This window comes from Pogoniulus pusillus, chromosome 15 (assembly GCF_015220805.1).
Source record: "Pogoniulus pusillus isolate bPogPus1 chromosome 15, bPogPus1.pri, whole genome shotgun sequence".
In the NCBI taxonomy this organism is placed as follows: domain Eukaryota; kingdom Metazoa; phylum Chordata; class Aves; order Piciformes; family Lybiidae; genus Pogoniulus; species Pogoniulus pusillus.
In genome coordinates this window covers 21,139,387-21,166,418 of record NC_087278.1, presented here as the reverse complement: position 1 = coordinate 21,166,418, position 27,032 = coordinate 21,139,387, and the positions used below count along the sequence as shown (strand labels likewise).

At 44.6% G+C, this 27,032-nt stretch overlaps 1 protein-coding gene across 16 annotated transcripts in view; it reads right to left on the bottom strand.

The window, feature by feature from the left end:
• The window catches only part of ERC1 (ELKS/RAB6-interacting/CAST family member 1), a 317,339-nt gene that overhangs the window by 280,163 nt on the left and 10,144 nt on the right, over positions 1 to 27,032 (bottom strand). For all 16 annotated transcript variants that reach the window (XR_010305042.1, XM_064155686.1, XM_064155694.1 and 13 more), the window contains exon 2: positions 21,561 to 22,395. Coding sequence is in view for 15 of the 16 variants with exons in the window: in XM_064155686.1 (XP_064011756.1) it covers positions 21,561 to 22,229 (669 nt within the window). In the remaining variant the exon portion in view is untranslated. The remainder of the gene's footprint in view (positions 1 to 21,560; positions 22,396 to 27,032) is intronic.

The following is a 27,032-nucleotide window of genomic DNA, read 5'->3' as shown; positions in this document are numbered from 1 at the left end:
GTATCTACCTTCCACTGCAAAGCTGAAAACTGGCTATGGTACCCTAGGTGTGCTCTCAAGAGCTGAACAGAAGGAATGATCACTCCCCTTAATCAGATGACTACACTCTTGCTAATACAGAACAACATACAGTTGGCCACCTTCACCACAAGGGCACACTGCTGACCCAAGTTTGCTCTGGTGTACACCAAGATCCCTTAGGTCCCTCATTAAAAAGCCACTCTGAGGCCAGGCAACCCCAGCCCACATGGAAGGGGTTTTCTCCATTTACGTGCAGGACTTGGTTAGGTTCCCAACATTGCACTTCTGCAGCCTGCTGAGATCCCTGCAAACAACTGTCCTGCCCTTTGGTGTCTCAGCTGCTCCCCACAACACAGTACCTGCAAGGCTGCTGGAAGGGCTCTCCATCCTCTCACACAAGCCACCAACACAGCCACTGAACAATACTGATATGAGCATGGCTTGTGGAGATGACTGCTGGTACCTAGACTGGCACGGGTTGAGTTCAGTCTGCTGCTGTGTATTCAACACCATCATGCCAGCTTCAAAACCAAAGTCCTGGCTGGAGTGAAGTATCATGGGGCTTGAAATTCAGATTGCAAGATGAGAGGCTTCCCCTTCCACTTGCTGCTCCCAGTTTCCAGGTTTGGGTGTTGGTCTTTTCTGCTGGGCTGGCTGCTGCGTGCTTGGGTGGGTGGAACTGTTTCACCACTGCTGCTGCTTTTGCCAAGGTAATCATACCGTGCCTGAGTTTCAATTTTGTTTTGCCAGCCTACTCTATTTTTAATTGCCAAAAATACAAATTAATTTCCCCCAAGCTGAGCCTATTTTGCCTCTGACAGCAGTCAGTAAGCAATCTGCCTATCTCTATCTTAAACATCAGAGCTTTCACCTTATTTCCTCCCCTCTGTTGAGGTGGGGGAAGAAGAGAGCAGCTTGGTAAACATCTGGCAGCTGACTAAGGTCCATCCTCCACGTGGAGCTGTGAAAAAAGATCTCTCACTATCCTCATTCTAGGAGTGGAAACAAGAAAACTGATTAGAGCTTAAAGGCAAGTCAGAGTCAGCAGGGTCTGTCTTATTTGCTTCAACTTAACCACAGTTCATCTCTTCTATGTCATCCTGAGACAGCAAAGCATGATGAAGATGGTAAAGAGTGGAATGAGAATGCTGTGAAATCAGAAAGGTAAACTACACACTTGGGAATGTGTGGTTGGAAAGCTGCAACTCAGAGAGGGACGAGGGGGTCTGGTTGACAGTTGGTTAAATATGAGCCAGCAGTGCCCAGGTGGCAGAGAAAGCCAATGGCATCCTGGCTGGGAGCAGAAACACTGCGGCCAGGAAAGGATTATCTCCCTGTGCTCAGCACCGAGGAGGCCACACCTCGAGTGCAGTGTTCAGTTCTGGACCTCTCATTACAGGAAGGGCATTGAGGGGTTGGAGCATGTCCAGAGAAGGGCAAGGAGGCTGGAGAAGGGCCTGGAGCACCTGGGCTATGAGGAGGGGCTGAGGGAGCTGAGGGTGTTCAGGCTGGAGAAGAGAAGGCTGAGGGCAGAGCTCATTGCTCTCTACAGCTGCCTGAAGGGAGGTTGGAGCAAGGACAGGGCAGCCTTCAGATCCTGGAAGGCCACAGGAAGGTCATCTGGGAGCCTCCTCTTCTGTGGACTGCACAGCCCCAACTCTTTCAGTCTGTGCTCACAGCAGAGCTGCTGCAGCCCTCTGAGCATCCTCCTGGTCCTTCTCTGGACATGCTCCAGCATCTCCACATCCCTCTTGTAACAGGGGCTCCAGAACTGGATGCAGTACTCCAGGTGGGGTCTGACCAGAGTAGAGTAGAGGGGAAGAATCACCTTCCTCGACCTGCTGGCCACACTTCTGATGCAGCCCAGGCTCTGGCTGGCTTTCTGGGCTGCAAATGCACACTGCTGGCTCATGTTGAGCTTCTCATCCACCATGAAGAAATGGAGTGCAGATCAAAATAAAATGGCTAACTATAGGCTGAAAAATGAAACTGTAAGACTAGAGAAAACCCTGAGGAAACCTGGATGACAAGACTATTGAAAAAGCTGACATGAAGATGGTCTGACCTGAATTGAAACTGAGAGTGAGCCAAAGGCAGAGCAGCCACAGAACTGTAATGCAGACTGAACACTCGCCCTGAAGTTAAAAAAAGACCAAGTGACAACACGAGGCTCATCACAAACTCACACACAGATATGCCTACATGTTGATTAGTATTTTAAATGTACCACTACCATCTGTAACATAATAACTTCCTCCCTCAGAATGCATTTAAAAATAAGTTAGTCACAAGCATTAGTTGCTAAGAAACACAGAAACTTTGCATCTAGGTGTTAACACTAAAACAATCAAGGATTCCAGAGAAAAATGCATCCAGTAAAACTAATCAACACTTAAAACCAAATCTGCAATAGAATCAAAGTTAGTGACAAGCTGGGAGACAATATAAATCAAAAAGATCCATGTCCTGAACCTAGTATTTGGCAAGATAACAGTTACCCTTTCATAAATGACCCTGGAGTTGTGGGAGTACTGTCAATGCCAGGCTGGAAGCCAAACACACCTGGACTATGACTTCTCCTGCAGAGCCTGCACACTTGACAGACAGAGAGCTGACAGCAGTACAAGAACAAAGAGACACAGTCTCAAGTTGTGCCAGGGCAGGTCTAGGCTGGATGTTAGGAGGAAGTTGTTGGCAGAGAGAGTGATTGGCATTGGAATGGGCTGCCCAGGGAGGTGGTGGAGTCACTGTCCCTGGAGGTGTTCAAGCAAAGCCTGGATGAGGCACTTAGTGCCATGGTCTGGTTGACAGGACAGGGCTGGGTGCTAGGTTGGACTGGATGAGCTTGGAAGTCTCCTCAACCTGGTTGATTCTGTGGTTCTAAGAGTAGTTGCCACAGCTGACACATTGTTATTCAAGTTGTAACAGACAAGGTGAGGATCCACACCACTGACTGCCAGATCAAACAGAAGGGTCCAGTCACTGGCAGGCAAAAGCGTATGCATGGGCAGCACTGCTATGGCCAGCAAGAACACATCAGTAACACTGGAAACCAAAGCAGAGAGGTTCCAGTTTTGGCACTCCCCATATACTCAGTACATGTTTGGGATCCAACACTTTGATTGTCTCAAAGTCCACTCAGTACTACTCCATTTTCTGCTGTGTTTTTGCAGCTAAATGAATACAGGAAGCACAGAAGGACCTGGGCTGCTACTGAAGGCTTCAGACAACTGAAAAACTTAGGTGACAATTTAGGCTGGAAACCTAACCACACGTAACACACTGGTTTAATATCAGTGTTTCAAACCAGAATTGCAGTAGAATAATTTGGGTTGGAAAGGACAGCAAGAGGTTATCTGGTTTAACTTCCTGCTCAAAGCACAATCATTTATGAGATTAAACCAACTTGTTAAGGACTTTATTCAGGCAGATCTTGAAAACCTTCAGGTTTTTGATGAGTACTTCTCACTTAGAATCATAGAATCAACCAGGTTGGAAGAGACCTCCAAGCTCAGCCAGTCCAACCTAGCACCCAGCCCTAGCCAGGCAACCAGACCTTGGGAGATCCTCTCGACTACCTGAGCAGATTGGCACAGCACAGAAAGATGCAGTACTTAGTTCAGATGTGTTATCTCTCTTTCCATATTGTGGGAGAATGTAGGAAGGCAAGTGGAAAGGATGAAAATCTGCATAATCTGCCTAAGAGATGGACACAAGTCTACATTTCACATTCAAAGTTCCACAAGCAAGAACTGAGAAGACCTCCTTTAATCCTTCCCTTAATGCTTGCCCATGAATGGGAATCTTCAGAAACTGAAGCATATTTTTAGGGAGTTTATAAAACTGAAAGGAGAATTCAACCCTCATTTACTACTTCCATCCAAACTCTGTTCTGAAAATAGGCATTTTGAGCAGGAAATAAATTATTCATGAGTGTCAGCAGAAGCAAGATTCATTTCATTCTAGAGTTCATTCCAATCCAGTCATAAAAATATCTTTACAGTGGTAAGGTTGCATCTTTTCATCCTATTTCTCTCAGCATTGCTGTTTAAGGAATGAAGTCAGGTGAAAAACAGCCTTTTTGCCAAGGCACTCTTTAACCAGAACAGCTCCTAAACAAGTGACTCAACTCACTGAAACTAGTACCAGCAAATGGGGATGACACTGAGAAGTTATGCAAGATTAAGGACAGTAGAAATGCAGCATTTTAAAAGGCAGATTCCACCCAAGAACTACATTAAAAATATGGGCACAGCTTAGGACTTCCTAATATTTGGGTGGCTTCATACTGAATTGATTCTGCTTTCTTCAGCATATGCTGCATGTGTGCTCACATCATTACAGTAACAACTGGTTTCATTTGGTGCAGAGACTGGTGGGTATCAGAGGGGAAGAACTCCCCACTCAGAGCCATCATATATCCATCATCATATGATTCTGTGTTGATTGGACAGGGCTGGGTGATCACAGAATTCCTTACATAGGAAAAGACCTTCGAGACCATTGAGTCCATTCATTACTTTCACACTGACAAGTCCCTGACTAAACCAAATCCCTCAGCACAACATCTCAGCACTAGGAATCACTGTGGTTGGAAAGGACCACCGGGATCAGCCAGTCCAACCTGCATCCCAGCATCCTTCATCACCAGACCATAGCCTCAAGCAACACAGCCACTCTCCTTTTAAACACCTCCAGGGATGGTGACTCCACCACCTCCCTGGGCAGCCTGTTCCAGTGCCTGACCACCTGCTCAGCAAAGAAGTTTCTCCCAACAGCCAACCTAAACCTCCCCTGATGCAACTTGAGGCCATTTCCTCTCGTCCTATCATTACTAATTCCAGAGAAGAGATCAGCTCCAGCCTCACTACAGCCTCCTTTTAGGTAGCTGTAGAGGGCAATAAGGTCCCCTCTCAGCCTCCTCTTCTCCAGACTAAACACCCCCAGCTCCCTCAGCTGCTCCTCACAGGCCATGTTTGCCAGACCTCTGCCCAGCCTCATTGTCCTTCTCTGCACTGCTCCAGCACCTCAATGTCTCTCTTACACTGTGGTGACCAAAACTAGACACAGTAGTCGAGGTGTGGTCTCACAATTGCTGAGTACAGGGACATGATCACCTCCCTTCTCCTGCTGATCACACCATTGCTGATCCAGGCCAGGATGCTCTTGGCCTTCTTGGCCACCTGGGCACACTGCTGGCTCATGTTCAGCCAGCTATCCACCAACACCTCCAGGTCCTTTTCCACCAGGCAGCTCTCCAGACACTCCTAGTTGGACTGGATGATCTTGGAGGTTTCTTCCAACCTGGCTGATTCTATAATCACTGATACATCTGGAGTTTTACTGCAGAAATTAAAGATGCATCAAGAACGAGCAGAAAACTGAGATTATTAGGAAAATATCCTTAAGACAAACAAATGACTTTTCCAGAGAGTTTCTGACAGGTGGTGACTGTCAAACTGGTTAAACATTTTCCTACTGTTTACAATGTTCACACTCTTCTGCTGTTGACCTGACTCTTGGCCATTCAGAAGATGAGCAAATCATTTGCAACTATCAAGTCAGTATAAATTGTGCTTTGAGCATGAGGTATTACAAGAATTCCATGAAAAAGAGCCTATCTTTCCCTTTTAGGCATATAAATGAGTAGCTTAGATACATACAGGTCTGTGCCTTAGGGCATAACCTGTTGCAAAAAACTGAACTTGCACAACATAACTGATCCCATCATGGAGAGTGACATAAGAACAACTGTGCTAGTCACCTCCCAACACCCACCCCGATGCTGAAGGGGGAAAGAAGAGAAGTGTGTCAAGAGAAAACTGACTCAAACCCACCACAATCTGGGGGAGAAAACATCCATTTTAGCTACCAATTTAAGTATTGTATAGAAGCATACTGTTGTTGGCAATTATCAATCATTCACCTCTGAGCCATCTCTAATGCCTTATACTCCACGTTTTACATAGTAGCCATTCCTGGAGGTGTTGAAGCAAAGCCTGGCTGAGGCACTTAGTGCCATGGTCTGGTTGACTGGATAGGGCTGGGTGCTAGGTTGGACTGGATGATCTTGGAGGTTTCTTCCAACCTGGTTGATTCTATGACTCTATTCTAGTCTACAATTCTAGTTTCCATTCTCTTGATTTAATGCTGCCCTGTTAAATAGCACCTCTTAATAACAAACCCCCTAATGTGATAAACAATAGCTCTGAAAAGAACCAAGATGTGAATTCAGAACAGGCTAAAACAAGTGAATCTGTTTGTGTCAGTCATTTGATGAAGTACTAAAACAGTGCCACTCATGACCTGTAATTCAGGTTTATGACATGCTTTAAGAGGGATGAAAAATGTAACTGGCAGAAGCTCGACCTGCAGTGCAGTTCTGTTGCTCAATTCAGTCAACAATTTGACTTCCATAAATTAAAGGTGAGCTTTTAACCAGGTCTTCACAAAAATGTGGAGATTTACACATTGTCCTTCACATGGTAAAAAGCTTTGCAAGTTAATCACCATTTGTTTGCAATTTACATCTACACTGAATAAAAAAGCAGAAACCAGCAATAGAACAAGGGGACACAGTCTCAAGTTGTGCCAGGGTAGATATAGGCTGGATGTTAGGAAGAAGTTCTCCACAGAGAGAGTGATTTGCATTGGAATGGGCTGCCCAGGGAGGTGGTGGAGGCACTGTCCCTGGGGGTGTGCAAGAAAAGACTGGATGAGGCACTCAGTGCCATGGTCTAGTTGATTGGATAGGGCTGGGTGCTAGGTTGGACTGGATGACCTTGGAGGTCTCTTCCAACCTGGTTGATTCTATGATTCTATTTTCAGAGCTTAGAAGAACAGCAAATGAAGCCTGTCAGAATGGAGGATTGAGAGCAAAAACATAGAATCAGTCAGGGTTGGAAGGGACCACAAGGATCATCTAGTTCAACCCCCCTGCCATGGGCAGGGACACCCTACCCTAGATCAGGCTGGCCACAACCTCATTCAGCCTGGCCTTAAACACCCCCAAGGACAGGGCCTCAACCACCTCCCTGGGCAATCCATTCCAGGGTCTGTCCATATAATGAGAATTAAAAGGAAGAATTAAGAAAACTATAGTATGTTTGCTCTTAAAATGAAACAGCAGTGACAATGCTTCTGCAAAGAGACTTAAAATGACCCATCTGCATGGAAAATAAGTCTGCTATTCCTGAAGTTCTAATTGAATAGAAGACCAGAAAATGAAAGTGTTAAAACCCTCATCTCGTCATTCCAGTTATAACTAAGTCTACACAGCATATTAACCTTCCTTGTTATTGATGCACTACTAAAATTAGTACATTCATTCACAGATGGTTAACAAAATTCACTGGCAGGGTTGTTTGAAGCAGAGAGAAATAAATGTCAACTGTGCAGGACAGCTTAAGCTCACCACTCTCCAAGAAGAGGTCATAGAATCATTAGAAACATAGAATCAGTCAGAGTTGGAAGGGACCACAAGGATCATCTAGTTCCAAACCCCCCTACCATGGGCAGGGACTCCCTACTTTATATCATAGAATCAAGCAGATTGGAAGAGACCTCCAAGATCATCCAATCCAACCTAGCACCCAGCCCTAGCCAGTCATCTAGACCATGGCACTAAGTGCCTCATACAGGCTTTTCTTGAACACCTCCAGGGATGGTGACTCCACCACCTCCCTGGGAGACCCATTCCAATGGCAAATCACTCTCCTTGGGCGACCCATTCCAGGCTCTCACCACTCTCATGCTCAACAACTTCCTCCTCATGTCCAGCCTAAACTTACCCATCTCCAGCTTTGCTCCATTCCCCCCAGTCCTGTCACTCTCTGATATCCTGACAGGTCCTTCCCCAGCTTTTTTGTAGGCCCCCTTCAGATGTGAAAGGCCACAATAAGGTCACCTCAGAGCCTCCTGTTCTCCAACTCTTTCAATCTGTCCTCATAGGACAGGTGTCAAAAATAAAAGAGATCTCATCTCAAGCCTAACCTAAGCATGCCAAAAAGGTCTTCTGAAGATCTGAAGAGTTCAAAGCGCTTAATTTATCCAATTACTTTTTGAAGTAGAAGGTGATCTTGCTTTCTAATGGTTAACACAGAGGCCACAAAATCTCCAATCTCTCAAACTACAGCAAGCACTAAAGGGAAGGTTTTGAATAATCACATTAACCCAATTTACTGGTCTGAAAACACTTGACAACTTGCATTCATTGGTGGCAATAGCATGCACCTTCCTGAGTGATGAAATGCTTCATTCATCAGCAGTTGAACTCAAGCATTAGAAGCTATACAAACATGATTAAGTAGCCAACAGCTTTTTCTTTTGCAGCAGCAGCTCTGTTTGGAAGATCCTCAGATAGTTCCTGCTCCTCACATGTTGATTGGTTTCACAAAGCAGTTTAGGTGTGTGTGAACTAGATAGAAATCAGAGAACACTGAAGCAGGAGCTCTGTTACAGGTACACACCAAACACACCCCAACATCTAATGAGGCAATGAATGAATCTGAGTATCACTCCTTTGGGCAGCATAGAACCAGTTGTGCAGGAGCACATTTGGTTTGACACAGAACAAATCTAATCAAGAGTAAACCAAATCAAATGCAGTATATAATGAAGGGGTCCCAGTATTGACTAATGGCTCTCTATAATGAGGTCTTACAGCACCAAATAACTTGCTAACAAGTTCAACCTGTAAAGTACAGATTGCTTTTCCCCAGATCAGCCTTCAAAGACTGTCTAGCATTCAGCAGTTCACAAAGAAACATTAACAACTGTATTAAGTATAAAGAGAATTAGAGATTTCTTCCACAAGAGTCTTTCAGATGAAAGAAGCCTAACCAGAGGCACTATAAACAGTTAATTAACACTAAACAAGAATGAGTGACTATTTGCACAGTCAAAACACAGACAGACCTCAAACCTCTTCAGCATATACAGATCTGAGCTGATGCAGCCAAATAGAAAGGAGAAGAGGAATAATTCCTGAATGGAGCAAAGCTGGAGGTGAGTAGATTCAGACTGGCTGTGAGGAGGAAGTTGTTGAGCATGAGAGGGGTGAGAGGCTGCAATGGGTTGCCCAGGGAGGTGGTTGAAGCCCCACGCCTGGAAGTGTTTAAAGCCAGGCTGATGAGGCTGTGGCCAGCCTGCTCTAGGGTAGGGTGTCCATGCCCATGGCAGGAGGCTGGAACTAGATGATCCTTGTGGTCCTTTCCAACCCTGACTGATTCTGTGATTCTAATTTCAATGGGTCTGAGATATGGTTTTTTCCCTATGTAACCTTAAATCTTCACAGCAGATGAAATCATAAAAAAGGAGTTTGGTTGTGGTGATTTAGTCCATTGATGTTTATAAATAACTCAAGTCTGATTCTGAGACAGCACTGAGTAGAGGAAATAATTCATTTAGTAGATGATGTGGTTGATCAGGGGGGTTGGAACTGGATGATCCTTGTGGTCCCTTCCAACCCTGACTGAGTCTATGATACTAAGTGCACAGTAAATTGACTCTGCTTTGAGGAAACACAGCATGCAGTTTTAGAAGGCTGGTCTTGAATGCCTCCCCAGCTTTGGCCAAAAAAGACTGAAAAAAAGAGAAAAGTAAAAGCTTTTCCTGCATAAAAATGGTCACTTGGAACCTTCTTGACATGGCAAACATCGGGTTTTCAATCTCATTTCTAGCAGGGTGGAGGAGAGAGAATGTAACAGCAGTGCATTCAAATTTGTTCGACTGCTTTAAGTGCAAAGCTCCGTTTTGAAGTTAATTGTCAACATATTTAGTGGCTCAAAACAAAAGAGCTCAAAAAAAAGCAAGATAGGTTTTGTAACAGCAGTTAGAAGGTACACTGTTTCCATCTCAAATGGCTTAAAACAGGATTAACTGTGGAACTGCTGCAAGGATCTCGCTGCAAAGAGCATTACAAAGCTGGACACACACAACAGCAGCCACACTTGCTCCAACTGATGGGTCAGAGCTTCTCACAAGTCATGGCCCAAGCACACTTACTCCAACTTTCCTTACTGATAAAACCACCTGCTAGTTCAAGCCAAAATTAAATCAGAGTTAAGAACAGTTTGGGTTAACTCATAGAATCAACCAGGTTGGAAGAGACCTCCAAGATCATCCAGTCCAACCTATCCCCCAGCCCTAGCCAATCAACCAGACCATGGCACTAAGTGCCTCATCCAGTCTTTTCTTGAAGACCCCCAGGGACGGTGCCTCCACCACCTCCCTGGGCAGCCCATTCCAATGCCAATCACTCTCTCTGTGAAGAACTTCTTCCTAATATCCAGCCTATACCTACCCTGGCACAACTTGAGACTGTGTCCCCTTGTTCTATTGCTGCTTGCCTGGGAGAAGAGGCCACCCCCCAACTGGCTACAATGTCCCTTCAGGTAGTTGTAAGACAGTAATAAGATCACCCCTGAGCCTCCTCTTCTCCAGGCTAAACAGGCCCAGCTCCCTCAACCTCTCCTCAAGGTGAGTGTTTTGGTTTGGGTTTGGTTTGGGTCTGAGTTCCCTCTCCCAGTAAATTACTGCAGGTAATTTCCATTATTTGGAAGCTCCCAAACACGGTGATGCAATTAGAAGGTTCAAACCCCTACTGCAAAGATGATCACAATATGGTTGGGGTTCATTTTTCTTCACCTGTCAAAAATGCTGTTAACTGTACATGTGCAACACACTGTTTGCTTTCTTATATGAAAGTGTAGCCATGCTTCCTTAGAAAGGGCTTCTCTTTCAGTAACTAGGCTCACAGAACTATTAAAGTCGTTACACATTAACAGGCTCACAGCCACATGGCTAAACCTGACCCATTAGATACTGGCTGAAGGAGAAAGCCTTTAAAACTGTCCTCCAAACCAAAGATTCTGTATAAAGATTGTTTTTACTTTATTCATAGAATAACAGAATCAACCAGGTTGGAAGAGACCTCCAAGCTCATCCAGTCCAACCTAGCACCCAGTCCTATCCAGTCAACCAGACCATGGCACTAAGTGCCCCAGCCAGGCTTTGCTTGAACACCTCCAGGGACGGTGACTCCACCACCTCCCTGGGCAGCCCATTCCAATGCCAATCACTCTCTCTGACAACAACTTCCTCAGAACATCCAGCCTAGACCTACCCTGCCACAACTTCACACTGTGTCCCCTTGTTCTGTTGCTGCTTGCCTGGCAGAAGAGCCCAACCCCACCTGGCTACAGCCTCCCTGCAGGTAGCTGCAGGCAGCAATGAGCTCTGCCCTGAGCCTCCTCTTTTCCAGGCTGCACACCCCCAGCTCCCTCAGCCTCTCCTCACAGGGCTGTGCTCCAGGCCCCTCACCAGCTTTGGCGCCCTCCTGTGGACACCTTCCAGCAACTCAACATCTCTCTTGAATTGAGGGGCCCAGCTGATAAACAGAATGATAGGAAATTCCTCTACCCTCAAAGAAAATTAAATACATCACATCTTTTGTACAGTTACCCTGGATAAACCATTCACCTCCACAAACAACTTTATCTGTTAACTTTCACAAAGGCAGACACAAAAAGATTTCAGGAAAGCACCTCTATTTGTTATGCTAATGTAAGCCACACAAAGATTGCCATTCCTGCTCAGATCAAAGAATTAGCTCAATTTTCACATCTGCCCTCTCCCAAACTTCTAGTCCCCTTCCTCATCAGGATTACTAAGCAGCACAGAATCACAGAATCAAGAAGGTTGGAAGAGGCCTCCAAGCTCATTCAGTCCAACCTAGCACCCAGCCCTAGTCAATCAACCAGACCATGGCACCAAGTGCCTCATCCAGGCTTTGCCTGAACACCTTCAGGGACAGTAACTCCACCACCTCCCTGGGCAGCCCATTCCAATGCCAATCACTCTCTCTGGCAACAACTTCCTCCTAACATCGAGCTTAGACCTCCCTTGCCACAACTTGAGACCATGTCTCCTTGTTCTGTTGCTGCTTGCTTGGGAGAAGAGACCAACCCCACCTGGCTACAGCCTCCTCTCAGGTTGAGGAGCCCAGAACTGGACACAGCACTCAAGGTGTGGCCTGAGCAGTGCTGAGTACAGGGGCAGAATAACCTCCCTTGTTCTGCTGGCCACACTGCTCCTGAGCCAGGCCAGGATGCCATTGGCTCTCTTGGCCACCTGGGCACACTGCTGGCTCACCTTCAGCCTATTATCTCTCAGTACCCCCAGGTCCCTTTCTGCCTGGCTGCTCTCCAGCCACTCTGTTCCCAGCCTACACAATGAAAAGGTTGTGTTTAGCTGTTGCCTACCTAGTAAACACGACACTGTCATTTGTACTCCAAACGGAGATGGATGATTGAACAATCTGATTCTCCACATTTATCCAGCTGAAGGAAATAATGCAGGCTCGAGCACAGGGACACAATTTCCTAACGACTAATTAAAAGCCTTTACTGTGCTTGTTCTTTCTGCCCATTTATTTTGTCTAGGACTATGCCAGAATTCATCATTTCACCTATCAGCACCAATCAGCCTAAAGCTTTTGTCATCCTCTCAAGGGATGCCCTTCTCTCATCCAGCTGAGAAACACTAGAGTCTCTTGCCACAGAAGGCAAAAACCACTTTCAAGAACTTCATGTATATGTTTTTAGTGTACTGCTTAGCCCACTTCTTGTCTAGCCCCCTATAAAAACAGAGGAACATCCTGTTTCATTCTCTCTTACCCTGCCTCCCTGCCTGCCAGCATCACCCTCCTATTACTGCTGCTCTTTGTTTTGCCATCATTCCACAAGGTGGGCAAACCCATTGCCATCAATCTGGTTGTGTGTGTATATATATATATATGGAATCTTGTTTTCCCTTCCCTATACCTCTTTGTAACTCCCCTACCTCAAATATCTTTTATTTAGTGTTAAAGTTTTCACTTTCAACTTCCAAATCAAAGTGAGACTATTTATTTGGGTGTGCTTTAACCTTTTCTGCTCTACATCTAATTCCTTTTCTTTGGAAAAAAAAGGGGGGAGAGGGAAAGGCATCCTATGAATTGTTATTGGTTCTATTAACTATATTTGAGTCTCTGGGAAAACTAAACTAGAACTGAGACAACGTTATGCAGACTGTGAAGAGGAGGTTGCCTACTTAATTAAGTTCAAAAATCAAACAACTCTTCCCACCTAACAGTTTAGGCATGGCAGCCCACTCTGCTGCCTCAGCTTCACACCCATGATGCTTTCTAATATCACCAAATCCAAGAGAGGTAAAACCCTCTCTATGGCAGCACACATGAAGACTGGCATGCATATTGTCAGCACAACTTCAGTGCTTCTTCCATGGACCTCATTGCTGTCTACAACTACCTGAAGGGATGTTGTAGTCAGGTGGGGGTTGGTCTCTTCTGCCAGGCAAGCAGCAATAGAACAAGGAGACAGTCTCAAGTTGTGGCAGGGGGAAGTATAGGCTGAATGTTAGGAGGAAGTTGTTGTCAGAGAGAGTGATTGGCATTGGAATGGGCTGCCCAGGGAGGTGGTGGAGTCACTGTCCCTGAAGGTGTTCAAGAAAAGACTGAATGAAGCACTTGGTCTGGTTGATTGGCCAGGGCTGGGTGCTAGGTTGGACTGGCTGAGCTTGGAGGTCTCTTCCAACCCAGCTGATTCTATGATTCTGTGACTGGCAATTCCATCAGAATCACTTCTCTCCTTTCTGCTTATATCAGTACTTTCAGGAAGTTGTAATATTGGTATAGGAATGCTGCTAAAAGAACTATAATGTAGGAGGATCTCTCTGCTCTTGCTGTCTTTTAGGAATACACACACTGAATGGTGGGATAATAAATACACTGTGACTCCAGTTGGGAGTCTAATGTCTGGACAGTCTCAATACTTAGCCGACAAAAGCACTACAGCAAAGAGTCTGCTCTTTGAAGTAATCCCCACTGTAGCTTAATAGCAGAAAAGCACACTTAAACTACTAAGTCCAACAGTACCACTGATGTCACTTATTTTATTACAAACTACATTTAAGTTGGTAATACTCTCTTTGTGTGTTTAAGGGATCAAGAAGAGACCAGATGCTCAGCCTATGCTACAGTTCAAGTAACTCAGTGTGGTGGGTTGAGAGACTTTCCCCCACCACTACTGAAACTTACCAGACCAGCTCAGGTGGCTTGGAAGTAAGATAAAGCTCTACTTACAGCAAAGCTAAATTTAGGAGCATATATACACAATATATTTACAAGTATTTACAATTGCAGACAAATCAGAAAGAATACAGAAATCCAAACTCCTTCCTGGACAAAAAACTGCCCAGAAGGGGCTCAAAAGCCATTCCTTCTCTCTCTCTCTCCCTTCCCAAACAGAAATCAAACTACCAGCAAAGCTAACTTGTTATCTGGTTAGTGGAAGATAGTAAAGCAGAGTGAAGGGGAAGCAAATAGATTCAATGGCACTTAGTGCCATGGTCTGGTTGACTGGCTAGGGCTGGGTGCTAGGTTGGACTGGATGATCCTGGAGGTCTCTTCCAACCTGGTTGATTCTATGATTCTAATGCTTAGCAGCAGCAGAGGCAGAAGGACAAATTGTTTACACTTTGGCTTATTATCCATTTCAGCAAGCCAATGAACGATATAGACTTTATCATTATTAATCTTTTACAACCAGGGATTTAACTTCTCTCATTAAAATATTCCAAGTATAGAATCATAGAATCAACCAAGTTGGAAGACAGCTCCAAGATCATAAGCCCTGTCCATTCAACCAGACCATGGCACTAAGTGCCTCATCCAGGCTTTTCTTCAACACCTCCAGGGATGGTGACTCCACCACTTGGGCAGCCCATTCCAATGCCAATCACTCTCTCTGGCAAGAACCTCCTCCTAACATCCAGCCTAACTTGAGACTGTGTCTCAAGTAGCCTCAAACCAGCACTCTCCAGGTATGAGATTTTACCTCGATGGGAAACATGGGAGGAAAGAAGCATTGACCAGCACAGATAAGCACCAAAAGTCTAATTGTATTTCCTTACAGAACTACAAAAAGAGCCAACACAGAAGCCTCATCCTTGGGCAAATTTATGATCACTTCTAAGGTCACTATCAAGTGCTGCAACTTGATAAATGCCTCAAGTATCAAGCACTCTGGAGGAGACAGTTCTAAGTCATTCTAAAAGAGAATGAAGTTACATTTCAGACTGCAACTGGAGAAAGACAGAGGGAACCTTAAAGCTGGCAGCATCCTGGAGAGCAGACATCTGCCACTGAAAGAATTAAGTGTAAAGCTGTAGGATAAAGATAATACCTTTAACTGACCACATATTGGCACCATTCAACATCCACTATGGGAGAAAGTTTAGCTTCCCATCAACCAGTAACCAACTCAGCAACAGTAGCACTATTAGAATGACACAGTACTAAGACAAATCAAAACTAGGTTTTTAATACATACAGTTTAAAAACCAAAACCAAACCCGTGACAACCCAGTAAAATTTAAAATCAATGGAGAAGTGAGAATTAAGCTGATTTGCAGAGAAGAATCTGGTTATTAGAAGCTCAGCCAGTCTCACAATGTCAGCATGCAGAGCATTTAAGAGGCTAACACAGAAACCCAGACATTAAAAAGTGAGATGCTCCTTACATGCTACTATGAAATGGAGAGAACTTCTCACCCTGCAGAAGGATGCTGGTGAAATGCTGGAGGCACACCCATCACAATAAAGCAGAATACTAAGTGCTTACCCCAAGCAAGGTGAAATCCAGAAATATTTTCTTGGCTGCACACTCCCTCAGAGATCCAAAGTCCTCTAACCGCAAAAAGACCACAGAAATACATCAAAGTAAAAAGATGGTTTCAGCAAAACCACATTATTTCAGCTGAAACATAAATCACATCTTAAAGGTAGAGGAGTCTAATGTGGGAGATCTCAATGTAGGGCATTAGACATCAAATTTGCAATGCACAACCTCTATGGGACAACCATCTTGTTGCAAGCAAGTTGCAACTGAGAGGAGTTCCTTTGTTCTTGAGTTCCACATAGTGTACCATGGTCCAATTTTTTTAGGTGCAAAAAGATCCTCACTGTCTTTCCTTCCCCTCTTCTGGCTTCTATTAAAGGTTTACTTTAAAACTTACACAAAACACACACAGATCTAGCTCTGAAAAATACAGTTCTTGTTCAAGCACGCTGAGGAGTGATCCCATGCCAAAACCATGCTCCTTTTTATTGGCTTCATTGGATCCTCTTTTGATATGCAGGAGTTTATTTGCACTCTCACAGAACCACAGAATGGTCTGGGTTGGAAGGGGCCTCCGAAGGTCACCTAGTCCCAACCCCTCTGCAGCAAGCAGGGGCACCTTCAACTAGACCAGGCTGCCCAGAGCCCCATCCTGGCTCCTTGCAAAGTACAACTGTTTAACTAAGCCATTGTGTTTTTCCAAAAGCAAATGTTTACTACAAGAATATCTTCCATGGTTTGTTTTGATCTCTTCAAAATGAGATGACAATGATATTCCACATTATAAAAAGAAAGGATTTTCTGGATCTTCCAGATCACTAACAAAGGATGAAGATAAAGTTCAGCACAAGATACACTTCCCAGGTGTAGTATCTCCTCAGAGCAGCTGATGAATACAGCTGTGCTGTACCACAACTGGTGGAAAGACCACAAGTGATCAAGACTAAAGCACTCACAATAAGGGAGAGGTGCATTTGCTCACCAGTATTGTATCCAAAATATCTCTGCCACCTATCGCTCTAAAAAGTCAACCAAACCACAAGAGATGTGACTGTCTCAGGACAAGCAGCATGCTCTTTAAAGTCCATACTCATTCTCTCTATTGCATTTTATTGGAAATCAGTAACTGTGATGCTACATGTTCCCCAGAAATGGAAAAGAAAACCCAAAGACATTTTTCACAGGAGGACAAGGTAGCAATCAACCAAACCTCACATTTCCACCTATTTTTAACAAAAAACAGGAGGAAATTCAATCATTCAAAAGCTGAGGTGACAAGAACTACAATCAGGGACAATCAAGTGTGCACAGAGATAAAAAGAGCCAAGACCACAGCAAAGAGATTGAAGATGTCTATCAGGTAATGGCTTTAGTCAGTCAGCATCTTGGCTCCATGAACTGAGTCAATTTTTAACAATGCATTTGGTCTTGGCTAAATTAACTATAAAGCACAAGCACTGCAAGTGCAAGAAACCTCTATTAAAAGTGATGTACTGAAATACTCATACTGAGGTCTAAACCACCATTAATTTTACAGCAAAGATGAGAGGTAATGAAGAGATGTTTCTGGTCCCCCAACAGATCTGAGCAATCCCTTGTTCAATGTCTACACAGAGAAGTCTGCTTAATTACAGTAAATCCTATTAAACTCATCTTCCTTGCAAAGGACTGAAGTGACCAACTCCAAAAGGCTATAGAAGACATAATGAATTCAGAGTTTAATTAGGACACACGGTTAGCTAACTATAATCTGTTAATTAGCATCCTTAGATTTTACAGCTCGTTGCAATAATACCCTTTTACTTCTAAATGGCACCCTCCTGTTTTTTTTCCTCCACCAAAGTTATACAGTTCCACCAGTGTGGTAGCAATTACAGTGATTGTCCAGAGAACAGTGGCCTGGAAATATCTGTAAATGTTTAATTAGGAGATAAAGAAAAGGCAAGAAAAAAACCCCAACATCTCAGATAGAGGAATCACTGCTCTGCAATCTGTATCTACTTAGTCGTTGCTGAATTCATTGTAAACCAGACATTCACAACGTTTTTCTTGTGAGATTTCTACAGCATCATCAAATGTTCAAAATTGAACATGTTACCATATTCCAAGGCATTCTCTTTGGTATGGCAACAGAACTTAAAAATTCAAACCATCTGAGAATTCAAATCCATGTCCCACAGCTGAAATACAAAGAATCATCTGTTTGAAGTGTTCCTTCCCATTCTGCTACACAGCATAGAATCAGTCAAGGTTGGAAGAGATCACCAGGATCATAGAATCACAGAATCAATCAGGTTGGAAGAGACCTTCAAGATCATCCTGTTCAACCTGGTACCCAGCCATAGACAATCAACCAGACCATGGTGCTAAGTGCCCCAACCAGGCTTTCCTTGAACACCTCCAGGGACAGTGACTCCACCACCTCCCTGGGCAGCCCATTCCAATGCCAAACACTCTCTCTGACAACAACTTCCTCCTAACATCCAGACTAGACCTCCCCTGGCACAACTTGAAACTCTGTACCCTTGTTCTATTCCTGGGTGCCTGGGAGAAGAGCCCAACCCCACCTGGCTACAGCCTCCCTTCAGGGAGTTGTAAACAGCAATGAGGTCTGCCCTGAGCCTCCTCTTCTGCAGGCTGCACACCCCCAGCTCCCTCAGCCTCTCTTCATAGGGCTGTGCCCCAGGCCCCTCACCAGAGTACCATAAAGCTGAGGGAACAACATTCCAGGTATTTATTACACTGGTCCTACAGCATTACAACCACAATTTTCACAGGGTTACTCCTTTTAAGGAAAACCTGCTTTTGTAATAAAACATATTTAACTTTGGGTCTTCTTCACTCCAAGAAGACACATGAAAAATCAATATGAAACGCTGCACACACTAACAAACCCCACATTGTGACATTCCATGAGAATACAGTTATAAAACTACATGACAAGGTAAGTAAACTATTTCATGCTAACTCAGGAAAAGCAACATTCTTTAACTCAGTTCTTTTCCAAGTGAATTAAAAGGAAAAAGAAAAATCAACCACAGAGTTTCAGTGTATCAAGTTACCACAAACCAAATGGTATCTAGTATTTAAGATAGGTCACCTGAAAGCAGAGTATAACATTTCAGTAGTACCAGCATTAAGGATTAGGGCTGAGCTGGCCACTAAATAAGTGACAGATGCTCTCTAGTACCTCCTCTGGCTTCACAAAGGGGAAGAGAAAGAATAAGGGAGAGAGACTTATGGATTAGCAAAGCAAGCAAGCTAAAACACAGCTTTAATGGGAATAATGAAATTAAATGTACACAAATATATACAAAACCAATATCAAATCCACCTCTTGATGGCAATTACATCACTGATGCCAACGATGCTGTGGCAAGCACTGGAAAAATCTCAGAATGGGCTTAATAGCAAATGGGAACTGGATTTAGGAGCTGGATTCTGGGACTGCATTTGGGAATGGGGCTCAAGAGTAAACCACACAGAGCCCTCCTTGGACACCAGCCCCTGAAGAACAAAGCTTGACCCTCAGCTTTACACCAGATATGATGTATATGGGAAGAAACCCTTCAGTGGTCAGGTTAGGGTCACTTGTACTGTCTGCTCCTCCCTGCAGATGCAGCCTTTTACTCTGCATCCACAGCACACAAGATTCAGGAGTTGTTTTGGCCTGTATACCAGTCTTTCCTACTACCTAGAAACACTGAGTGCTTGTTACTAGAAGCAGACACTTTGAAAGCCTGCCACAAATTTCAGGAAGTGCAGGTGCTTGAAAGAGACTGAGCTGAGAAGGAAAATCACTGAGCAGAACTACTTCTAACTCAAACCAGTACAACTATTTTTTTTTCCTCCAGCAGTTTCCCTCTCCCCTTCAACATTCTAAAGCAAATCTTTTAAGAAGCACTGCCTACAATAGCAGTTGTACTTTAAGAGTTTTGAGAACTTGATCATGCTCGAATCATGGAAACTATTTTACCAAACTTCCTTGGATAGTTAGAAACCTCAATAGGGACAGTAATTATGTTATCATAGAATCAGAGTTGGAAGGGACCACAAGGATCAGATAGTTCCTACCCCTCTGCCATGGCCAGGGACACCCTACCCTAGAGCAGGCTGCCCACAGCCTCAGCCAGCCTGGCCTTAAACATCTTAATGGGCTGCCCGGGCAGGTGGTGGAGTCGCCGTCCCTGGAGCTGTTCAAGGCAGGATTGGACGTGGCACTTGGGGCCATGGTCTAGCCTTGAGCTCTGTGGTGAAGGGTTGGACTTGGTCTCTTCCAGCCTTGGTGATACTGTGAGATATCTTCAAGCATGGGGCCTCAACCACCTCCCTGGGCAACCCATTCCAGGCTCTTACCACTCTCATGCTCAACAACTTCCTCCTCACCTCCAGGCTGAACCTACTCACCTCCAGCTTATGGTTATGGTGAAAACTGACTTACATTTCAGGAAACCTTTGGGCCTCTTTTCTCTAAGAGTGGTGAAGATTCTTACCAGAGTTGGGAGAGCTGCTTAACTCATCTTTGGCCAGAAACAACTAACCAGGAAGGCATTAACTCAAAGACAAGTAGTTACTTCATGGTTAAGCGAGTAAGAAGGTTTAGGTGAGAAATCTTTTTAAAAGCCTTTAATATGCAGAGCTGATGACAAAGAGATCTCAGTTTTAATCAGTCTCTCAGGACAAAACAAAAGAACCAGATGCTCAAGATTCTCTGTTCTTCTGTCTAGTCTCTAACTAACCAGAGCTCCACCAAAAAACCTGTAGGGTGCTTTACAACAGTTGCATAACAAGATATGCATAGCTTATGACAGAACAAGAGAGGAACAGATACTAAACAGCATGTATTAAACATTCAAATGCAGCAAAGAACACAATTCATATCTGTTTGTGAAAGCTGTGGGCCTGCAGGTTTTAAGTGGAGCTCTAAAATAAGAGCAGTGTAATGTGAACTTTTGTTTTACTGGCAACTTGTCAACATCCAGCAGTAGTTCACTTGTATCTGGGGTCAGCAGTAAGCACATTCTGCATCTCAGAGAATGCTTCAAGAGGTAAGCACTGATGAAATATTAATCACGAACAGGGTAAAACACTTCCAAAAGGAAACTGAGTGGTTAGCATCAGTCCTAGGAGAAAAACCATGTGACACACAAGGAGAAATGAACACTTGAAAGGTGGCTTACGGTTCTGGCAGGAAACATTAAGAGAGGTTTGCAAGCTGAAAACATATCTCATTCACCCCAATTACCTTGCAAAACACCAGTTTTGCACCAAGTTTAGCTGCTTAAATGGAATATTCACCCCAATTACCTTGCAAAACACCAGTTTTGCACCAAGTTTAGCTGCTTAAATGGAACATTCACCCCAATTACCTTGCAAAACAACAGTTTTGCACCAACAGTTTAGCTGCTTAAATGGAACATTCACCCCAATTACCTTGCAAAACACCAGTTTTGCACCAACAGTTTAGCTGCTTAAATGTAATATTCATCCCAATTACCTTGCAAAACACCAGTTTTGCACCAACAGTTTAGCTGCTTAAATGTAATATTCATCCCAATTACCTTGCAAAACACCAGTTTTGCACCAACAGTTTAGCTGCTTAAATGGAACATTCACCCCAATTACCTTGCAAAACAGTTTTGCACCAACAGTTTAGCTGCTTAAATGCAACATTCACCCCAATTACCTTGCAAAACAACAGTTTTGCACCAACAGTTTAGTTGCTTAAATGGAACATTCACCCCAATCACCTTGCAAAACACCAGTTTTGCACCAACAGTTTAGCTGCTTAAATGTAACATGCAAGTTCATTAACCTCATGCAACTGCGCTACCGTAACACTGACGTTAGATCACAAACCTGATTTTCTTCTTGCAAAACTCTGTATTGCTCCTTCCAAATGGTGATTTTTGAAGCTTCATCTTTCCTCAGAGCTCGTTCCTTCTTTAGCTCAGGACTCCAGAAGGTCTTGATACTGTTCATGGAAGAACTCAGCTTGCTTTCTTTCACCTCCACATCTTTGCGAAGCAGATCATTTTCCCTCAATACCTCCTTCAGTTGGGTCTGCAGATCCATTATGGTGTTATCCCTGGCCTGGCGCAGCGAGTGAGGCACAGTGGATGCCATACTCACTGGAGGGAGATGGTGGTCTCCAAATGCAATAGTATCACTGGCAACTCCACTACTGGCAATGTTAGGGCTGCTACCCATTGCAGTCATCCTAACACCGTAAGGCAGCCGCCCTCCAGATCGGCCCAGGGTCATGGTGCTCTTTGGGGTGTCTGCACCAACATTCTCATGGTCACTTAGATACATAGGGCCAGACGTAGCGTAGGCAGCATTTAAGGACTGAATGTTCTCCATAGAAAGAGTTTTCCCACTGCCACCCCCAGTACTACTCCCAGAACCACCTCCTGTACTGTTGGTTCGACGATGGCCCAATCGTGGTGACCTTGGCAGCCTCGGTGAACGCCCTGGGCTCTGGTTGCTTGGCTCAACCTTACCAACTGACCGAGCACTTCCATACATGATTAAGCTGGTGTTGGGAGGCAACTAGATAGGCATAAAATCAGGAATGAGAAAAATCCTGTTAAGTTCTTCAGCGGTTCTAAGTCAGCTTAAGGCCAATCACAACTTAAAAGGGATCCAGCTGTCCATCTTTGAAGTCACATGCTCACGATGCTCAGGACCATATCTGTAGCAACAAAAATAACACATTAAAATCTGTAGTAATAAAAGCAACCTATTCATAGCTAAATTTACCACCAACTCTTTTGTTCTGCATTTGAATGAAGTATGTTCAACTACCTCTGCGCTTCTCCAGCATCTTCTCAATTCCCACTCACAAAAAAAACCCAACAATTTTATTTAAACCTTAATATTTAAATTCAAGCAGCAATTTGTGCCCTTGCTTTTCTGATGTTCTGCTGCAGCAAAAAGAGAGGAGGAAAAAAGGACCCATCGATTTTAAAGGCTGAATTTTGTTCATCACAACCTGAACTCTACAAAAGTTGTCTTTTTCCCTGTTTCTAATTGGTTCTAACTCTTTAACTGCTACCTTTCTGAGTAAGAGAGACAACCAAAATTTAAAGCTCATGGCAATGAGATCAGTGAGGTCAAGAAGAACAAGAGAATCACACCTGCCCTGAAAACTGGTTCCAGTCTCCTATTTCCTCTCGGACTGGGATTCAGTCCTAAACATCACTTAAACATCTGTTCAAGCTTAGCAGAGATTCCAATCAAAATATACATCTTAGTGACCAGTTTGGATCAATTTCATTAAATAATGAAATGCTAACAGCAGGGACCTCCTAAAACAGAGAACAGTCTGACATCTCCATCTTGCCAGTCCTCCTCCTCTCTACATTGTGTTGAAACAAGAAATTTGGTAGCATGTACAATAAAATTCCTTCATCTTGCACTGTAAAATGCTGCTCTACAGGGGCTAGCAGGTAACTGCTCTTTCATGCAGGGGCACTGGGCTGAATTCACTGTTAGTAGCCAAGGAGCAAAAAGGAAATGAATCCATTCTTGTGACTGAACTACTGCACCATACAACTATCCTCATTATACATTTATCTTTTATAGTCATTATTTTTTTCCCAGTGTAAACTATTTCAAGTCACTATTGGGCTCGACTGAAATTAAAACTAGGACATTGAATTATCCCTGATCTGACTTCTCCCCATTAAAGAATACCAGACAGCATCCAAAGCGCAGCAGCCTCTTATACATCCCAACATGTTTCCTCTCACACCAGCTTCCATCTAGCCTCACCTTCTGCTCAGAAGTTAGGCTTGCCAGATATTATGAATCAATTTTTTCCAAACCCTATGGCATGGTTGAGAGATAATAATTGGGAAAAAAAAGATGAAAGACTCTTAGAAAAGAAATTGCAGGAATAGTAAAAGGGAATGGAGGGGAAGAGATGAAAATAATCATATTGTAAAAAAAAAAAACAACCAAGCAAAAAGAACCCCAACAAAAACCTACCAGAAAAGGGTAGGAAAAAAACAGTACATGCCTGATAAAGAAAAGATGCTTCATTTTCCCTTTCAGAAACCAGTTTGTATAGGAATATATAAGGAGAAAGAGTTTAAAAATGTTCAGTTTAATGTTACATTTTCAACTGAAAACAACATCAGAGTAAATCCAGTACTTTGTCTTTTTCACACTGTCCCACAGAAGACACAACAGTGTGAGTTATTTTATAGAGCTTATAGAAGTTAATGCTGGTTTGTGAACAATCCTCAAGAGGTTCAAGTACTTTCTCTGTTTAAATGACAACCAGAGCTAGCAACAGCATTCATAGAATCACAGAATCAACCAGGCTGGAAGGGACCTCCAAGCTCATCCACTCCAACCTAGCACCCAGCCCTATCCAAGCAACCAGACCATGGCACTAAGTGCCCCAGCCAGGCTTTGCTTGAACACCTGCAGGGATGGTGACTCCACCACCTCCCTGGGCAGCCCATTCCAATGCCAATCACTCTCTCTGACAACAACTTCCTCAGAACATCCAGCCTAGACCTCCCTCCCCTGCCACAGCTTGAGACTGTGTCCGCTTGTTCTGTTGCTGCTTGCCTGACAGAAGAGACCAACCCCACCTGGCTACAGCCTCCCTGCAGGGAGTTGTAGCCAGCAATGAGGTCTGCCCTGAGCCTCCTCTTCTGCAGGCTGCACACCCCCAGCTCCCTCAGCCTCTCCTCACAGGGCTGTGCTCCAGGCCCCTCACCAGCCTTGTTGCCCTTCTCTGGACACTTCCCAGCACCTCAGCATCTCTCTTGAATTGCTATGGAATATTTTAAAACACCCATGTAGAGGAGAATGTGCCCAGGAAAGAGCACTAGTGGCATTAAGAACTGAAGCTAGCTACCGAAGCACCACCTACAGATTATTCTTTTTAAGAGAATCTGCAGAGAAGACATTTCTCCTATTTCAGCTGCATACCCTGATGCAAAGCAGTACAGAAATATGAACTATGTAACAAAGTCTCCAGTGTTCTGCTGGAGTTGCTTTAATAAGCAAGACACTGTGCCCAAGGACTGGAAGAAAAAACACTTCCTTCCAAATATAAAAGTTATTTCAAATTTATCTCACTGCTCAAGGCACCAAAGTGCCAAAAAACTCTGCTGTGACACCACTTGAACACTCAGAGCAAGTCACAGATTTCTTGGACACTACATAAAGAACACTCCACTGAGAGGCTTGCATCCATGAAGACTCTTTAGAAAATGAATCCCAATCACAGCACTTGATTACACTGCTAGAAGCTGACCACGGTAAATCAGTGCACTCGTTCATTCCACAGCCTTAAAGGAGTTTAACTTGATGGAAAAGATCAGAAGTGTTTCACTCTGGGCATTTTGTTAAATCAACTTCCTCTCCTCCCCATGACTCAAAAAAAAAAGGACTAAGGTTGTAGTTGCTAGGAGTACCTTACTGTTGCACAAGGAACACTGTGCAACGTCGCACGAGTGCATCAACTGCTCCTTCTTTGCAAGCTCTCCTGTAGGTTTCCTTTTGGACCATACAGGAACTCTCACTTCAGATTATAAAGGAAGAGACTAGAAATGGTTGTTCCAAAAAACAAAACTTCTGAAGCCAGCATTAAGTCATTTAGGAGGGACACTGAGATGCTTGAGCGTGTCCAGAGAAGGGCGACGAGGCTGGGGAGAGGCCTTGAGCACAGCCCTACGAGGAGAGGCTGAGGGAGCTGGGATTGGTTAGCCTGGAGAAGAGGAGGCTCAGGGGAGACCTTATTGCTGTCTGCAACTACCTGAGGGGAGGTTGTGGCCAGGAGGAGGTTGCTCTCTTCTCTCAGGTGGCCAGCGCCAGAACAAGAGGACACAGCCTCAAGCTGCGCCAGGGGAAATTCAGGCTGGAGGTGAGGAGAAAGTTCTTCACTGAGAGAGTCATTGGACACTGGAATGGGCTGCCCGGGGAGGTGGTGGAGTCGCCATCCCTGGAGCTGTTCAAGGCAGGACTGGACGTGGCACTTGGTGCCATGGTCTAGCCTTGAGCTCTGTGGTAAAGGGTTGGACTTGATGATCTGTGAGGTCTCTTCCAACCTTGGTGATACTGTGATTTCTCAAGACAGCTGGCATGCCTTTGCAGTTGTAAAACAACACTCTCCTGTTGACTGTGCACTAGCAAAAACTACCAAAGATCATCCTACCTATCAGCCAAATTTTAACACTCTCCAAAATGTAGCATTAGCCAAAGCAAGAACTTCACACAGGTATCTGGATTGGCACAGCAGCTTGACAAGCACAGACACGTACAATGGCATAATGGCCACCTGGAGACCAGTGCCAAGTGACATCCCTCAGGGGTCAGTGCTGGGACCGGTGCCATTTAACATCTTTGTCAGTGGTATGGACAGAAGAATCAGCGCACCCTCAGCAAGCCTGCAGATGACACCAAGTTGTGTGGCACAGTCGACTTACTGGAGGGCAGGGATCCATCCAGAGGGATCTGGACAGGCTGCAGAGGTGTGCCCAGTACAACCTCATGACAGTCAACAAGGCCAAATGTAAGGTCCTGCACCTGGCTCGGCACAATCCCAGGCACAGATACAGGCTGGGAGGGGAATGGCTGAGAGCAGCCCTGAGGAAAAGGACCTGGGGGTCTGGGCTGATGAAAAGCTCAACGTGAGCCTGCAGTGTGAGTGCAGCCCAGACAGCAATCCTGTGCTGGGCTGCAGCAAGAGCAGTGTGAGCAGCAGGGCAAGGGAAGGGATTCTGCCCCTTTGCTCGGCTCTCGTCAGAGTGCTGTGTGCAGTTCTGGAGCCCCCAGCACAAGAAGGACATGGAACTGTTGGAGCCAGTCCAGAGGAGGCACAAAGATGCACAGAAGGTTGCAGCAGCTCTGCTATGAGGGACAGGCTATGAGAGTTGGAGCTCTTCAGTCTGGAGAAGAGAAGGATTTGAGGAGACCTTGGAATAGCCTTCCAGTGTCTGAAGGGGACCTACAGGAAGGCTGGGGAGGGACTATTGACAAGGTCCTGTAATGACAGGACAAGGAGGAATAGGTTTGAAGTGGCAGAGGGGAGACTGAAACTGGATGTTAGGAAAGGGTTCTTTGCAGTGAGGGTGGTGAGACACTGGCACAGGTTGCCCAGGAAGGTTGTGGCTGCTCCCTCCCTGGAGGTGTTCAAGACCAGGTTGGATAAGGCTTTGAGCAACCTGCTCTAGTGGGAGGTGTCCCTGCCTATGGCAGGGGGTTGGAACTGGATAATCCTTGAGATTCCTTCCAACCTAAACCATTCTATGATGACCTGCTTTAGTATTAGCTGAAAATGCTATCTGGTGGTTACAGAAAAGCTTGAAA